Below are 17,736 nucleotides of genomic sequence, written 5' to 3' on the forward strand. Positions count from 1 at the left end.
GTCAGTGGGCGGGAGCTTCCATGTGCCCAGTTCCTTAGCACACATGGAAACTTACAGGCCCCCATCAGGTGCTTACCCCACCCGGCAAGGACAGAAAACAGGCTCAGAAGCACACAGCTCGGAGGGGAGATAGATGGGCCATGCCTGTGTCCAGAGCTATGAAAATGAATCTCCCAGTGACTATCTCTGTGACACAGAACCAAACATCCCCATCTCTGGGAAGAACAGAGCCCTTCTCTGCCATGATGACTGATTTTGTGTGTCAACTTGACTGGGCTGTGGTACCCAGATATGTGGTCAACCATTATTCTAGATCTTTCTGTGAAAGTATTTTAAAGATGAGATTAACATTTAGATCAGTGGACTTTGAGTAAAGCTAATTACCCTCTAGGGTGGGCCTCATCTAATCAGTTGAGGGTCTTTATGTAAACAAGACGGACTTCCCTGGAGGAAGAGGGAATTCTGCCAGCAGATGGCCTTTGACTGGAGTTGCATCAGCTCTTCCCTGGGTCTTCCCCCTGCCAGCCTGCCCTGCCGAATTTGGACTTGCCAACCTCCACAATAGCATGAGCTAGTTTCTTAAAATAAATCTCCAGATCTAGATCTCTTACTGGTTCTGTTTTTTTGTAGAACATTGACTCCCACACCTGCCCATTGAGGGTCCTTCCCTCCCCTTACCTGGAACACCTAGGGATCAGCTGGGCAGGGGTCAGAAGCCACCTTGTTTAGGTGAGGACACAGAGGCTCAGAGAGGTAGAAACATTTGCCGACGGTCGCACAGCTAGTCAATGGTCTGGCTAGGTTCTGACACCACACTAGCTGTTTCCAAAGTCTGTGCTTTATTTTTTTTATTTTTTAAGAAGATTTTATGCTGAAACAATTTGAAATACTGAGACAATTTGCAAGAAGAGTACAAAGAACTCCCCTATACCCTCACCCAGAATATGTCACAATGGACCCTCATTCTGCAGGGACATCTCATCAGTATCCTCACTACAGAGCCACTGGGGACCATGTTGCAGATACAAACCCCTCTCCTCTTTAAAAAAAAAAAAAAATACTCTAGTGCTTTTTTTAATCCTCACCCGAGGATATTTTTCTGTTTATCTTCAGATAGGGTGGGAGGGAAGTAAAGAGAAACAGTGACGTGAGAGTGACAGACACGTCATCTTGGCTGCCTCCCCCACGACGCCGGCCCCTAGTGGTACTGCAGCCGAGGTCCGTGCCCTCGACCGGAACCCAACCCGCGACTATTGGTTTGTGGGCCGATGCTCTAACGCTGAGCCAAGCTGGCCACGGTGATACTTTGGTTTTTAGAGCACTTTCAGGTTCACAGCAAAGTTGGGCAGAAGGCTCAGAGATTCCCTGTGTACTCCCTGCCCCCCCACACGCACAGCCTCAGGGTGGGACAGCTGTTACAATCGATAACCCTGCAGTGACACACCATGATCACCCAGACCTTCCTCTTTAATACTTCCATGTGTATCCCCTAAGAACAGGCTGCTTCCCCTCCGTGCCCTGGTCCGCCGGCTGGGATGGACCCCGCGCCCCACCCACGAGGTGCCCACAGCGCCCTGGGCGGGGCGCAACCATTCGCTTCTCAGACCTCCCGCCGCCGGAGCCCTGCCTGGAATCAGATTGTTCCCACGGAGCACGCAGAAGCATCCCCTGCAGCGCGGACGGCCGGCGGCGAGTCCTGGGAGATGCTGGCGGGGTCCCGGGTGTGGGCTCCGGCTCCGCGGGGGCGAGGCGGTGGCGCTGGCCCGGCGGCAGCAGCTTCCTGCCCTCTGACTCCGCCCGCGGGACACTGGTCCGGTGGGGGCCCGCCGGACGGAACCCCTTTCTCCTGGAGCGCCCTTCCCTGCTGGTTCTTGTCTAAGGGGGGCGCTGTCACTGGGCTGGGGGTCAGGAATGCCTCCCGCATGCACCTGGTGGGTTCGCCCTGGAGGGCAGAGAGAAACAGGCCGGGCAGCGTTGCTGGGCATTGCTCCCGTTTGGGCGCTGGGGATGGAGGGCCCCACTGTGTGTTGCAATAGGGCAGGAGGAAGACAGGAACGCAGTCACGGTCCAGGAAGGCAAGAAGGGCGTGGCATTCAGATGTGCAAACTGGGGGACGAGTGACGTGGGAAGGGAACAATAGGAGGCCTCCAGGGAAAAGGCTTCCGTGGAAGTGTCCAAGGAGAGGGACTGCATGACAGGCAGGCCCCCGCCCCTCCGTCTGTCCGTGGCAGACAAAAGTAGCCGATCAGGGCATGCCGTGCTTCCCGCTGCTGAGCTCAGAGCTGCTCGGTAGCCCAGACATGCATGTCCCGCAGGTCTCAGCACTTCTTCCTCTACGCGGGCCAGACATTGCTAATCAATCATGGCACTCGAGCCACTACTGGCCTCTACTGCATCTATGGCAGACATCACTAATTGATTAGGCCACTCTTCCCAGCTAGGTATCCATTCTTCAGACTCTTTTAAAACACAGGGCTCCAGACAGCCGCGACCAACTGAGTGTGGCTGAAAAATGAGATGAAGACCACCATCCCTGTGAAAAGTTCTTGGACTGGGGGAAAAGGAGCAGCCACTGGGAGGTCAGAGACGAGTGGCAGCAGGAGGAAGGATGAGCGGAGAGAAGTCAGGGAGCAGGAGGACCTTCTCCGCAGGGGCGGGATGCATCTGAGACTAGAGTCACCAGAGAGTGATGGAGAAGCTGGAAACCCGGGCTGGGGCCCACCCATGAAGGCTGGACTCCAGTGTGTAGGCCAAGGGAGAGTGTTTGAGATGTGCGGTGCCCAGTGGATACAGGGGGGACTCAGTGGGGCTAGGCAAGCAGAGCGGGCTGCTGGGAGGAGAGCAAGGTGGTCTCTCTCTCTCTCTCTCACACACACACACATCTGGCAGGTGATCCTGAGTCTCCCCACACAGAGGGCTGGTGTCTATCTGTCCATCCAGTATAACCACGGATTCTCTGGGCTTCACACAGCAGCCTGGGGAAGGTTATAGAATATGTTGGTTACCTGTAACCTTCCTAGAGAAGCTGAGACGATGTGAACAGACAGGACATGGAGGCAGGGGGCACATCTGGGCCATGAGTGGGCCCTGCCCCTTTGGGAGGAGTCACGCCCCTCCCCAGATCACACCGCTTCCTGCCGACCACAGGTCTCTGACCTTCACTGGCCATGGCTGGACGGGGGTACCATCTTTGTCCATGCAGCACAGGGCAGATATGTAGGCTGCAGCTTCCCTGGCCAGCAGGTCCCAGCGGGCATTGTGGCCCAGGTTGCCTGTCGGGTCAGCCGGATCCAGGATGATGGGCCTGCAACGTTCATCCAAGGTCAGTCTTATTCCTGGCAACATCTGGGTATCCACCTGTGGAATTGCTTGAGCTATTCTGCCCCTCACCCAATACTTTGCAGGGGGCAGGGGCAGGGCCCAGGGGCTCCTCCATGCTCCAGGCACACACTTGAGGGCAGGATGGAAAAGAAGCTCTACATGGACTCTTTCTGCTTTCTGTACCCAGGGCAGACATAACTAATCGATCGCAGTGTTCAGGCCGTGCTGCCCTCCTGCGCGTAAAGCAGGCATTGTTAATCAACCACAGCCCTGCACTCTCCGTACATCTGTGGTCACTAACTGATGAGGTCACTCTTTTCAGCTGAGCCAATTCACAACCTCAGCGTCTTTTTCAACACATCACTCTAAGGAGCCACTATTCACCGACTGGAAATGCATCACAAGCTTGAGAAAGCATCTCTTCCCTCGGTGGCCCCTCAGAGGTGGGCAAAACCCCAAAGAATGAGACATGCATGGGTTTAGCAAATACATATAGAAGATGCCCAGTTAAATTTGAGTTTCAGGTAAACAATGAATAAGGTGGTTCTTGGTTTGTTTTTCTTTTTCATCCTCACCTGAGGACATTTTTTGCATTTATCTTCAGAGAGAGCGGGAGGGAAAGAGGGAGGAAGAGAGAGAGAGAAACATCGATGTGAGAGAGACACATCGAGTGGTTGCCACCCACATGACCCCAACCAGGGCCAGGGACAAACTGCAACCGAGGTACGTGCCCTTAGCGGGAACCGAACCCGGGACTCTCTGGCCCATGGGCCGACGCTCTAACCGCTGAGCCAAACCGGCCAGGGTGGTTTGTTTTTTAAAGCATAAGTATAGCCCTGGCCGGTTTGGCTCAGCGGTTAGAGCGTCGGCCTGCGGTCCTGAGAGACCCGGGTTCGGTTCCGCTAAGGGCGCGTACCTCGGTTGCAGTTTGTCCTCGGCCCTGGTCGGTTGTGCGGGTGGCAGCCACTCGATGTGTTCCTTTCACATCGATGTTTCTCTCTCTCTCTCTGTTCCTCTCTCTCCCTCCCACTCTACCTGAACAAAAAAATGGAAAAAATGTCCTCTGGTGAGGATAAAAAAAATAAAATAAAAAAAATAAAGCATAAGTATACCCCAATGGCTGCATGGGTCATTCTTATGCTAAAAGGTTATTCATTGTTTATTTGAAATTCAAATTTAACTTGGAGTCTTGCCTTTCATCTGGCACCCTATTCACAGGTGACCAGGAACCGGATGGCCAGTCCCTCAGCTGCTAAGGGTGTCACTTCTAGGAAGAAACTCAGCCCTAGCAAGAGGATTTCCTGTCTCAGCTCTGTGCCCTCAGGAGGTGGGGAGAGTGATCTTGGATCGGAGACTCAGGGGTCGGGTGGGTCTGCACCTGGGTTTCTGAAGCTGCAGCTTCAGGAAGTCTTTGATGCTCTCGTCCTCCCAGCTGTAGTTGACGGTCCAGTAGACGCAGAGCTGGCGGTACTGGGTGACCAGCTCCAGGACGGTGCGAAAGCCCTGGGCCATGTTGAACTGGGGGTCCTGCCCACCCTGCTCCCAGGCGTACACTGTGAGGAGTTCCAGCCCGTGCTGGGGGGGCAGCGAGCCCTTCCCTTTGGGCATCTTGTTGCACTAAGAAACGAGGAGAAAGATGATGTATTGGTCCATAATGGCAATGAAGAGAAGCCAGCAAACCCACCCTGCAACTTTATTTTTTATTTTTTATTATTATTTAATCCTCGCCCAAGGACATCAAGTGGCCGCCACCCGCACGACCAACCAGGGCCGGGGACAAACCACAACCGAGGTACGCGCCATTAGCGGGAACTGAACCCGGGTCTCTCTGGACCGCAGACCAACGCTCTAACCGCTGAGCCAAACCGGCCAGGGCACCCACCCTCCAACTTTAACTGAGCACCGACTCTGCCAGACGCCTTGCCCTGCCCTATCCCGTCAACTCCTGTGACATAGTAATGTCAGCCCTGTATACAGACAAGGAAACGCAGGTCCCCTGCCAGGAAAAACCTCTTTCTGCTCCACCACCCCAGGACTGGGCCTGCCCCCTCCCAGGAGAGTGCCCCGGTGGCCCGCCTGTGTGCCGAACCTGCTGGTACCAGTGCTTCACCAGTCGGATGAGACTCTTGAGCTTGGTGGGGCGGGAGACGATGAAGTCCCTCTGCAGCTCTGTGAAGCAGCAGGCGTACTCGCCTGCGTTGTTGTAGCTGCGGATGAGGTCCACGTAGACGTGAGCGGGGGGCTTGGAGCCAGAGCCCAGCTGGCCTGCAGTCAGGGAGAACGACACCCTCACTTCATTTCCCAGAGTCACAGCGGGGCCCACGCAAGGGCTTCTGAGACCTCCTACTCAGGGGTTCCCTGGAGGGGTCCCACCGGGAGGCCACGGGTGTTTTTAGGTGGAGCACAGATGTGGCACGACCCGGAGCAGCATCCCTGGTGAGGATCTGACCCCCTTCTCTGCCTCCTTTCACCCCACCAGTAAACGGACCATGAAGAAAGTCTCAGCTCGAAGCTAACAAAAGGAGGGCTCAGTCTTAGAGCCCCTGCAGGTGGCGGAATTGTATGCGCCGGGAGCTAATGTCACTCTGGTCCCAGGGCACTTAAGGACACTCCGTGCCATCCGAGCTCTCGCTCTCTGAGCCGAGGAACTGAGCAGATTCAGGTACAGTTCTGGATCAATCCCTCCCTTGCTACTTGTTTTGCAAGATGCAGGAACCAAACACATTGAGATGCAGGGGATTTCCTTGCCGTGCAAACATGCCGTCCAGACTCAGAACCGAGTGGATACAGAGAGACTTGTGTCTGTTTTGTGCAGGGATTTTCCCCTCTGTGCCTGGAAGTGTGCTGGGCGTGTAACAGGTACACTGATGATTGGACTGATGGAATGGGTCTGTGGGGAGGCACACTGAGACACTGTGATGTCCTCGTTGTCAGATGAAGACACTGTGGCTCAAGGTAGAGGAGTCCCTCGCTCAGGGTCATCCAGCATGCGGGTGGGATCGAGGGACCCAGAGCCCAGCTCAGGGCCGTGTTCGCCCATGTAGCACGTTTGTGTGAATTAGAAAAAGGTGTGCTTTTCTCCAGACACTTGGCAGGGAGCTGCGAGGCACACACACCTCTACAGGCCTACGAAGCGAACGGGCCCGCACCTCTGCCACCGTCCTGGCAGCCCCGCCCCGCTTCCCCCCTTCTCGCCGCGGCTCCTCACCCAAGGCGTCAAAGGCCGGCAGCACGTCGAAGTCCACGCTCTGGTCCAGCATCGTCGGGGAGGTCAGCGAGAAGCTCAGCACACGGGGATTCTCCCACTTGGAGATCTCGAACTTCACGTCAAACTGCAGCTCCTGCTTACACGCCTCCAGCTGGGCTCGGATCTCCGAGATGATCTCAGCGCGATTGCTCCCCTGCTCGGTGAACTGGCTGAAGCAGGTGAGGAACACCACCAGGTCGGCGTCCGAGCGGCCTTGCAAAGCTGTCCCTTTTGCAGAAGAGCCACCCTGGGGAGAACGTGGCAAACAGCCCTGAAGTCCTGCCTGATGCCCTCCTGCCAGAGCCTATGGGCTCTGGATTCTGAGTTAAGAACTTGCTGTGTGACCTTGGGCAAGTCACCTAACCTCCCTGTCTTAGTTCTCTAATATGGGGTTACTACATGGCATAGTGGTGAGAAAAAAAAATGTGCAGGACATAAGTTTCAACCCTTCCACACATGCAAAATTTCTCATTGCATCGTGTTTGGGGGCTGGGAGGGATCTGGGAATGTTCTTTTTTCTTTCTTTTCTTTTTCTTTTGCTTCAGGCCTGCAGTTGATTCTCATGCCTGTCTGCATCAGGAGAGTCTTACAAAAATGATTGGTGCCTGACTCTTATGTCCCTGAGGCTGTGTTTTAATTTTCCAGGGAGGAGGCTTAGGCCTCAGTATATTTCTTAAACGCTTCCCTGTGATTCCAAGTGAAGCTGCAGTTGAGAACCAGTGAGTCGGCTACTGTCCTCAAGTGTTATGGATGAGGAAAGCAAGGATCAGAGAGGGGCAGGTATTTGCCTGGGGTCACACAGCAAGTCGCCAGGCCTAGGGCTTGTCACTGGCTGACTCTATGCTGACACTCTTTCCAGAGTTGACCCATGTCTCCTGTGACTCCCATTATGAACCAAGGTCATATCTGGTGCTGCAGGTAATGTGACCTTTTATATACCCCCAGCATCCTTTCCGCCTTCTGGGATCAGCAATGGGTTTTCTTTGGGGGAATCACTCCACCCATGAGGTCCACATAGGGCTGACTCCACCATATGACCCACACTTGGCCAGTTGGCCCATGATGTCTCCCTAGCCCTAGTGATGGGTTAAGGCATAGATCGCCAGGCCAGTGAAACGTAACTCCAATATTTCTTTGAATTTTGAGAAAAGATAATTCCTCTTTTTAGAATCTTAGAGATGTCAAGGACCATCATATGGACAGGGCCCATCCAAGACAGAAGAAGACAGAGCCAAGAGCTAGGAAGAAAAGCGGAGTCCTGATGACCCTGCATGGGCTTCTGGATCTAGCCGTGCCTGAAGGCAGTCTGTTCCAGGGCCTTCCATTTACATCAGCCAACACATTCCCTTTGTTGCTTCTTTTGAGTTACCTGTCACAATCAATCAAAAGAAACTCCTTGGGCGTATATGGCCATTGTTGGGCCATCTACCATGCCCTCGCACTGTTGGTGGCCCTGCGCTGTGGCTGCAGGGGTCACAGAAGCGGGTCAGGCCTAGTCCAGGGCTAGACGAGATCACCAGCCGTCAGGAGCCTCTTGGCCCACGGCTCCCTGGGAACTCACCTTGACCACCTTGAGCACTTTGGTGGGAGAATTCCGGAAGCAGTTCTCCCTCAGGAAGGAGCAGATGGTATCAACAGCCTTGGCCACCTGATCCAGGAACTGTTGGTTGGGCTGGAGCAATGCACTGATGAACTTGTCAAGGTCGCTGGCTGGGGTTTGGCGAAGGAGAGTGGGCTGCGGAGAGAGCGCGGGAGGGGCCAGCTCGAGACAGGTTCCCTGTGAACACCCAGGCCCTGCCCCTGGTCGTGAGAACGAGACCTCCCCTTATCTCCTACAGCTCCCTGTTCTTCTCAGCCGGTTGGCAGCTCACCAGAGGGACCAGAGTTCAAGTTCGGGTTCCACCACCACCGCCCAGCCTCAGTGTCCCCATCTTTAAAGGAGGCCCCTGCCTCACTGGATGGTCTCGAATGTTAAACACTGGTTATGAGATTCTGCTGCGAAACAGCAAATGCGATGGAAGCTGTCCTTTGGGGAGCTGCAAATGGCCTCCGTCATGAGTGGGCTCCCAGAAGCAGTGCCAGGGATTCTTGTCATGTGATAAACTGCGACAGGGCTTCAGGGGAAGAAAGTGGGGGGAGCAGGAGAGGGTGAGGGAGGCTCCGCTGTGGAAAGCTTTTTCCGAACCCCAGAGGGGGCTCTGGGGCAGGGATTACATTACAGAGCTGGTCTTGCCTTGCAGCAGGGTGGGCCTTTATTTTTATCCTCACCCGAGGACATTTTTGCATCTATCTTCAGATAGAGCGGGAGGGGGAGAGGGAGGAAGAGAGAGAGAGAGAAACATTGATGTGAAAGAGACACACTGACTGGTTGCCACCCACACGACCCCAACTGGGACGGGGACAAACTGCAACCGAGGTACATGCCCTTAGCGGGAACCGAACCCGGGACTCTCTGGTCCACAGGCTGACACTCTAACCGCTGAGCCACACCGGCCAGGGCAGGGTGGGCCTCTTGTGCGCACGTCATTCAAGCACTGGCCGGGATGGAACCCGTGCCTTGGCTGTATTGGGCATTCAGCACCCCTAGCAGCTGGGGATGTGGGCACCAGCAGGGAAAGGGGATCTGGGATGGGGCACCCACAGCGTCCTTCCCCTCTGGGACCCACCTCTTACCATCACATCCCAGGGTGGCACGGGCGTCCCTTCGCTACTCGTAATGCAGGCCTGCGTCTCCAGGGCTGCCGCTTCCCGGGCCAACAGCTCCCAGCTGCCCTGGCCCACGTTCCAGGTGGGGTCGGCAGGGTCCAGGATCAAGGGCCTGGGGCAGAGCAGGTGGGCCGGCAGGTGGGAAAGGTGAGAGTCAGTAAAGGAGCAGGGGGTGGAGAGATTGGGAAGTGTTGGGGGCTGGGGAGAGGGAGAAGAGGGTCAGCACTTTAGGGCTGGTGCAATCTCGCCCAAGCACAGTAGGGTCCCTGCTTGGCCACCTCGGTCTGAAGGCTATCGGCTGGCTCCTTAATTTGAGATCTGGTGTTGTATTGTGGTAGTAAAACTGGCCCTTGTCCTGGCTGGTTTGGCTCAGCGGTTAGAGCGTCGGTCCGCGGAACAATGCGTCGCGGGTTCCATTCTGGTCAAGGGCACGCGCCTCAGTTGCCGTCCATCCCCGTTGTGCGGGAGGCAACCAATCGATGTGTCCCTCTCGCGTCGATGTTTCTCTCTCTCTCCCTCTCTTTCCCTCCCTCCCACTCTATCTGCAGATAAACAGAAAAATATCCTCAGGTGAGAATAAAAGGAAAAAAAACACTGGCCCTGGCTTCCTTTGGGGCTCACTGAGACCATGCTTCCTCAGCAAAGAGTCCAGACGGAAGCAGAGTGACAATGGGGACCCCTCCTGGATAGTGACTCCGGGGTGACAGTGGGGGGAAGGATGATGCAGAGCAGGAAACAAGGTAGAGGGTCTGCACCTGGGTTTCCGAAGCTGGCCAAGAAGGTGCGTTCTGAGAGCTGGGTCCTCAAAACTATAGTTGACTGTCCAGAAGACACTGAGCTGCTGGTGCTGCTGGACAAGCCTCAGGACGGTCCTCAGGCCTTCGGCCATGCTGAAACGGTCCTTCCCGCATCCCTGCTCCCAGGCGAAGATGGTCAGGAGCTCCAGCGCAAAGGCCGGGGGCAGAGAGGCACAGGCGGGCCGTCCTCCTTCGTTCTGGGCGGCCACCTATGTCCCCCACATCAAAGAGTCAGTGGCGTGAGCACCTGCTGCATGCCAAGCATAGCCCTACACCCTTGGAGAAGAAGGGGAAAACTATTTTTAAAAAAGACCACAGGAAGAACAGAACCTTGGGGATGGCCTGACTCACCCTTCTCATTATACGTGAATAAACTGAGCTCTATAGTACGGCGATAGTGACTCGTCCAAGGTCACACCGTGGGAACAAGAAGGCTCAGCCTTGGTCTTTGCCCAGAGTCTTTCTGAGGGCATACGGGGTGGTCCTATAGAACTGGGGTCTGTGACACATTCCTCTTGGCATTACAAAACACCCATCACAAGTTAGCAAATAGTGGGTGCTCAGTAGATGTTGGCTGAATAAATGAGTGGATGCAGGAGAGTTGGCATTCAGAGGAGTGTTTGCTGAGGGAACTCTGAAGGATGCTCAGGAGTTCGCCTATCTTGCAAAGATGGTGGTGAAGGAACAACATCAGCAAAGGCTTAGAGGTGAGGAGGAATAGGGGAAAGCAGTAGCACCGGGAGAGGAGAGATGGCTAGAGAGGGGCGGTGAACCCTGGCCACAACACATGAGGATTTGGGGACTTGATGGAGAAAAGATTCTCAGCCAGGGGCTTCTGGGTCTGGGCAGGAAATGAAGCATGGTGGAGGAGGTGCTTCTGCTTGGGAGGGCCAATAAAAAGCAACGGTGGAGTGCTGTCTGTGTAGGGGAGGAGCCATGACAGTGACTGTTTCCTGGGAGGAGCAAGAGGTACTGATGCCTCACCTGGCGGTACCAGTGCTTCACCAGCAGGATCAGGTTCTTCAGCTTGACTGGGCGAGTGTTCACGAAGTTCCTCCGCAGCTCTGCGAAGCAGGCCGCGTGCTCACCGTCCTGGCAGCCGCTGTCCAGAAGGGTCGAGTAGATCTGGGGGTCAGGTTTGGTGCCGGAGCTGAGCTGCCCTGTGGATGTTTGAAAGATGCTGAGTATGCATTTCTAATTGAAGACAGTAGCTTTTCCCAACCCAGGCCCTCACCAGCCTTTAATAGTTTAACATTAATTATATAACATTGCAACAAATAATACACAATCTATAACACAGACTCACAATCAGAACTAGTATTATTTTTAGCAGCAAATGTGTACTGGGTGCTTTTCAATAATTTTCACCCCATAACTTAGCAAGGTGTATAATCTTGAACGCAAACAAGCTATGTAGCCACATGATTAAGAGAATGAACTTTGGAGATGAGACAGGCCTGGGTTCAAATGCTAGCTGTGTGATCTTGCCTTTCGGGGCCTCAGTTTCCTCATCTGTAAAAGGGGATAGCAGATAACATCTACCTCAGGAGGTTATGGTAAGAACCAAATGAAATCTACAAGTAAAGTGCTTAGGACATGCTTAGAATATAACATGTGCTTAACAAACATAAATTATTGGTGGTCCTAATATTATCTTCCAGAAGAGGGAACCAAGGCCCAGAGAGAAAACTGAAATAAGTCCCAACCTCTCTTCTTAAGGCTAGCACCCTGGAATAGATGCCTTTTCCACAAAAAGCGACTAGAAAAGGTGACCATCTGACAGAGAGAGGCTTCAAGAAAGCTTGCTGCCATGGCTCTATTGGGGGAGGGGGGTGCTGAAAAGAAAAATCCCCCCTGAGAAACTGAGGCCAGACCCCATGTAGGTGTGAAGTCGAAATTTATAGTATTTTCCCAGTGAGGAAATTCCAGGCTATTACATTGTTGTAAAACCGGCCTGGGAATTAGCAAAACCCTTGGGGCTCAGCTAGAAGCCAAATAAAAACCGGGTTCCCTGAGGATATTTCTCTAACCAGAGCAGAAGCAACTTCCACAGGAAAGAGAAAGAAAATAAAAGTTCTACACACTCCGAAGATGAGCTCACAATAAAAAATTACAAACCACGTGAGAGAATGATCCACCATGAGGGACAGTCAGGCAACACAACAAATAAGAGAATGAACACTTCAGGAATTTGAGAAAATAGGCCTATCTAAGGGACTAAAATAAGCATAATTAAAATAATTAAAGAGATAAAAAGAGACTGAAGCTACAATGAAAATATAGGAGCCTATGAGCAAATAACAGGTTGTAATTCAGAGCAGAAGATTCTGATATTCCACTCATAAATTGATAGACCAAATAAGCAATAAGTAAGTACTATAGATCCAAACAAATATCATGAGCTAGCTCTGAAGGACCTGTACAGAAGCCAACTCTCAACAACGGAAAGCCTGCATCCTTTACGACCATGGGGAACCGAGGAAGTGCCAACAAATTCCAGAGAATTGATATTTTGGGGGTATGTTTTCTAACTACAGTTAAAAATAGAATAAGACTACACAGGAAATATAGCCAATAATATTGGAATAAGTATGTATGTTGTCAGATGTATACTAGGCTGATCAGGCTGAACACTTCATATGGTATGTGTACACATGTCTATGTTGTACTCCTGAAACTAATATAATACTATACATCAACTATAATTTGAAAAAAAGATAACTAAATGTCCAAGGCACACAAATGAACAAAAGACCAAAACATCCATTTGGAAACCCACTTCCAAATATTCAGGGGTGAAAGAACAAATCATAATGTCATAATTAAAAGTACAGAATGTTTAGCCCTGGCCAGTTTGCCTCAGTGGTTGGAGCGTGAGCCACGGGTTCGGTTCCTGCTAGGGCAATGTAACAACAACAAAAAAAAAACAGTAAAAGAAAAGTACAGAATATTTAGACCTAAAAGAGCGATACTAAAAATTATAAATATAAAGCATTTGCAATGCACCTGATGTGACACTTTAGAGGAACGTGTATAACCTTAATTGCACTTGTGAAGACTTAGATTTAGCTAAATAAGTTAGAAAATTAACCGTAAACTCTTCAAAATAAAAAAGAAAATGGCATGTAATTTCTTAAAAAAAATAAAATCCCAAGCTGATAAGGAGAATTATTAACACTTGTTACATCGTAATCGGAGTACATGGGTGTGTGATGTCTAGTTTTCTGAACGTTTGAAACATTATTAAGAGTTTTGCAAAGTGAAAAGCACTACATAGTTATGAATTGATGATGAGGATGACTTTAGGTAATCATGGTAGTTGCCAGAGCTTGGTGAAGTAGGGGAATTAGGGTCACAAAGAGGGTTGCAAGCGCCCCATGAGATGCTCCCTGGTCCCTCTGAGCACAAGCTGGGCACCCTCACCCACGGCATCAAAGACGGGCAGCAGGCTGACATCCACCCAGCTTTTGAGGGCCGAGGACACTAGCTGAAACCGCAAAGCCTTGGTCGTGGTCTGCGCTGCAAACTTCAGGGTCAGGCCGGGTACCGGCTCCTGCCCACAGGACTCCAGCTGTGCCCGCAGGTCACGGAGGACCTCTGCGCAGAGGGGCCCCTGGTCCTTGTAGTTCTTGAAGCAGTTGAGGAAGACAATGAGTTCGGCATCACAGCCACCCCTCAGGTCTGTGCCGCGGCCGAATGAGCCCCCCTGCGGAGAAGAGACCATCTCAGACTAGTAACTCTGAGCCCGGGAGTCCGACTGTGACCCCGCCAGCAGCCCCCCGTCTGCAGCCCTGAAACTGCCCTCTCACTGATAGTAGCCCTTGGGGACCATGACAGATGCAGGCTGCATAAACCCTGTGACCTCTGACCATCAGAAGCCTGGCGGAGTCAGACTACATCTGCCCGCATCCGTCCACCGACCCATGAAGCCTGCCCAAGGTCAGACAATATGCAGCCGCAGATAAGAGGGGTGGTTGGGGATGAGGGGCGAAGTCGGGGCAGTGGTCAAAGATTTTTAGCCAAACATCTGCAGCACCTACTGACTGCACATCTGGATCACAGGTTGTAAACTGGGGTCCTGGGCCCCATAGGGGTCTGCAGAGGTACTCTGGCCTGTTTCAATCAATCAATCAATCAATCAATCAATCAATCAATCAAACAATCCACCCATGCATGCATTCATTCAGGCATTCAACAGATATTTATTGTGCAATTGCATATATGGGTATGGGAGGGGATAACATTACTTATTCTCCTGGAACTTATATTGTACCAAGAGAGAGGGAGGGGGAGGGGGAGGGGAGGCAGGGACCATCAGAAAACAATGGCCGCCCTACGTGGAGGCCAAGAATAAGGGACCTGCAGTGGAGCGGAAGTTGTAACTGTAACTCGAGCAGTCAGTCGGGCCTCCTTGATCAGGGGACGTGGATCATAGACTTAAAGGAGGAGAGGGAGAGAGCCAAGTGGATGGGGAAGAACATTCCGGAAAGAGGAAACAGGCAGCGGGGATGTGGTGTGCCTGGTGAGCTCAGGAAGCAGTCAGGGGGCCGCCATGGAGTGAGTAAGGGTCAGAGAGAGACCGGGGCCAAATCCCACGGGCCTTGAGGCCACTATGCTCTGACACCCTGGAGGATTTGGGGCAGAGAAGGAAGTGATCTGACTATGGTAACGGTGATTAAAAAAAACTCATTGAAAAGAAAAAGCAGCTAGTCTTAAATACATCCCTCCAGCCAGCAAACCGCCCTCCAAGGATGTCTACTTCCTTGGTCCCCCCTCAGCTGTATCTCTCCGACGTCTTCCAGGCCCCACTCTGGTCCCTCCGACAGGGTCCCCGCAGTGTCTCCACCTGCCCGACTCACCTTGCTGGCTCTGGAAGCCTTGTGGGCGCCGTTCTCACGGAGGCAGCTCAGGATGACGTCGAAGGCCTTGCTCACCTGCTTCTGGAACTGGGGTTGCGGCTTGAGGTGGTCCTGGATGAAACGATCCAGCTCCCTGGCGGGGATCTGGGACAGATCCGAGACCACCTCCAGGGCACAGGGGGCGATGGCGGCCACCACTGAGGGGTCGGGGTCTGGGCATGAGGGCTGCCCGTTCCCCGCCCTGGGGTGCACGGCATCAAGACTGCTGCTGTCCTCGGGGGTCTTCTGGGCAGGGTCTCGCAGGATGGGGGGAGCAGTGAGCGGAAGGCCCTAGAAGTGTGTTGAAGAAGCCGTCTCACACGGGCAACGGTTTCTACGTTCCTTCCTGGGCCAGCCCCCTCCCGTCCTATAGTCAGGGTGACTGAGGCTTCAAGAGGGGGAGGGAGAGGTGGCCCATATGACACCTCTGTGTGCATTAGAACAGGTGTGTTTATGAAGGGGATAGATTATAAAAAGGTCCCCCTGTGGTGGGCAAACTCAGGTTGGTAAGCAGATAGTAACTACACAGAGATTGGGGATTAGATTGTTTTACATGCCTGCGGTCCCCACCTTTTCAACTCTGTCCCACGTCCCCTGGCCCCCAGTGCACAGCAGATGCTCAGAAAATACTGAGCACGTACATTAGGTGTAAAACCCAAGGATACCAGGAGCCCCGCACTCACCGGCACCTCCCAGGGCTGCACAGCGCCCCCTGCTGCCTGCAGAAAACATGGGCTGTCATAGCAGGACTCTGCCTCTCGGGCCAGCAGGTCCCAGTGCCAGGCTGCCCCGTTCCCCACGTCCCACGTCGGGTCAGCCGGGTCCAGGATCACGGGCCTGCCAACCAGAGGGACAAGAAGATTCTGGTTAGCACGGTGCTCAAGACGACGGGCTCTGGAGTGAGGCTGACCTGGTCACAACTGCTGCTTTCCAGCCGTGTGACCAGAGGCAGGCGACTGACTTCCCTGAGCCTCGGTTTCCTCATTTTCAAAATGGGGATGACAGCCCTGCCTGATGGGATAGGCCGGTGCCGAGATCGAATGAGCGCAACGATCTTCAACTCCAGCTGCACGTTAGCATCGCAAGATCCCAGGACCCAGCCCTGGGATCTCTGAGTGACACCCTATGGCTTAGCAATTGCATGCGAGGTAGAAGTCCAAGACTGACGTGCGTCCGCTGAAATACGAGGCCGTTGATCACAGCCCTCTTTGTAACAGCCCCAGAGTGGGCACCAGCCAAAGACACGTCATGAGTGGGATGGAAAACGTACTGCGACAAAGTCACACGATGTGGCACTAATCAGCAGTGGAAGAGAAGGAGCCACAACTGCAGGAATCTCAAAGACTCCATTGGGACGGAGAAGGCAGACACAGTAGTCCATGCCGTGGGGTTCTGTCTCAATGGTACAAAAGCAGAGCTGGAATGAGAACAGGCAGAGTGGGGTTCCCTCTGGGAGCGGCACCAGGGAAGGTCCTGGGTGCTGGAATATTCTGCCTGATCAACTAGGGGTTTCACAGGTCTGGTCGCTTCAGTGGAAGTTATCAAAATGTGTTACATGTCACTAAAACGTTTGTGCACAAAACAGGTGGTGTGTTGTTTCTCTGTGAAACGCCCCCAAGTAATTCTCATTGGCTTCTGGGGCTGAATCCACTGAATGTCACATTGATGCTGGCTCTCACTGGATAAGACCTGTTTTATCAGCTAATTGTCTCCCCATGGCGCAGGCACAGGGAAGCGGGGGGTGGGGTAGTAGGAGGTACCTAGGTCTGTCAAGCTGGCGAAGCAAGAACTTCTTAACTGCAGGGTCCTCGAAGCCGTAGTTGGTGGTCCAAAACACTCGCAGGTGCTGATGCTGCTGTATCAGGCTCAGGACGGTCCGGAGGCCTTGGGCCAGGCTGAAGGCATCCTTCCCACAGCCCTTCTCCCAGGCGAAGATGGTCAGCAGCTCCAGGGCATAGTCGGGGGGCATCTCCCTCCTTCTCTCCTGTGGGCACGCCTGGAAGAGGACAGAGCAGGGGGATCAGAGGATGAAAGGGTGGGGGGAGCTGGTCTCTGTGGAAGTTTGCTGATCTCTCAATGTCCGGGGTGGAGACCAGAAGGCTGAGCCTGGGATAGATCTGTGTTCCCAGCCTGTTCCAAAAGCAACCTGATTTCTCTCATCACCCTCGCTGCCGGGGATTCAGTAATGTGATTGGCTCACATAGTGCTGGGTGAGGGAGAGGTATGAGATTCAAGCCCCCATGAGGGGGGCACAGTCAGAGAGAGGCCATTGGGTAGTCTGAGACTGTGATCCCCCAAGGAAGAACACAGCAGAACTTGCCCTGGGTCACACAGCAGTTCTGCACTGAGCAGAATTGGCATCCGGGACTCCTCATCCAGACCTGCTTTACATGAGTGGTCCCAAGGTAGGACCAAGCCACGTGCCTTGAGATTTTGGGGTAGCCTGTTCCTTCTTCTCCAATCACAGGCTGAACACCCCTTCCCCAGGACACAACAGTATATGAACATTCCTGAACAGTGCTGGGGGGCGTTGGCTACAAACTCCACATACTTCATATTGTACATAAAACATTCCAGATCATTTCAAAGCCCAAAATATGAAAAGAAAGTCTTAAAACCTTTGGAAGGAAACACAGGAAAATACTTTTAGAAAGTTGCAACAGGCAAAGTCTTCTTAAACAAGACGCATAAAGCACACATCACATGTGAAAAAGAGATGCACAACTGATTACATTAAAATACAAACATTTTCTGTGACAAAAAGACC

The 17,736-nt window shown here is 53.0% G+C and overlaps 1 protein-coding gene across 7 annotated transcripts in view; it reads right to left on the bottom strand.

Annotated features, from left to right (window-relative positions):
* Positions 1-1,819: 1,819 nt before the first annotated feature.
* OAS3 (2'-5'-oligoadenylate synthetase 3) overlaps positions 1,820-17,736 on the bottom strand; it is a 49,248-nt gene continuing 33,331 nt past the window's right edge. For 2 of the 7 annotated variants that reach the window (XM_036276307.1, XM_036276305.1), the window contains one exon: positions 11,066-11,231. In XM_036276307.1, coding sequence (XP_036132200.1) covers positions 11,115-11,231 — 117 coding nt within the window. In that variant the 3' untranslated portion in view covers positions 11,066-11,114. Of the gene's footprint in view, positions 2,976-3,156; positions 3,305-4,699; positions 4,939-5,410; positions 5,587-6,529; positions 6,816-8,129; positions 8,304-9,241; positions 9,387-10,029; positions 10,281-11,055; positions 11,232-13,494; positions 13,778-14,930; positions 15,261-15,652; positions 15,807-16,729; positions 16,966-17,736 lie in introns of those variants that run through there. The other 5 variants (XR_004961297.1, XR_004961294.1, XM_036276303.1 and 2 more) reach the window with 4 other exon arrangements.

Source organism: Molossus molossus, unplaced genomic scaffold, assembly GCF_014108415.1.
Source record: "Molossus molossus isolate mMolMol1 unplaced genomic scaffold, mMolMol1.p scaffold_m16_p_22, whole genome shotgun sequence".
NCBI lineage: Eukaryota > Metazoa > Chordata > Mammalia > Chiroptera > Molossidae > Molossus > Molossus molossus.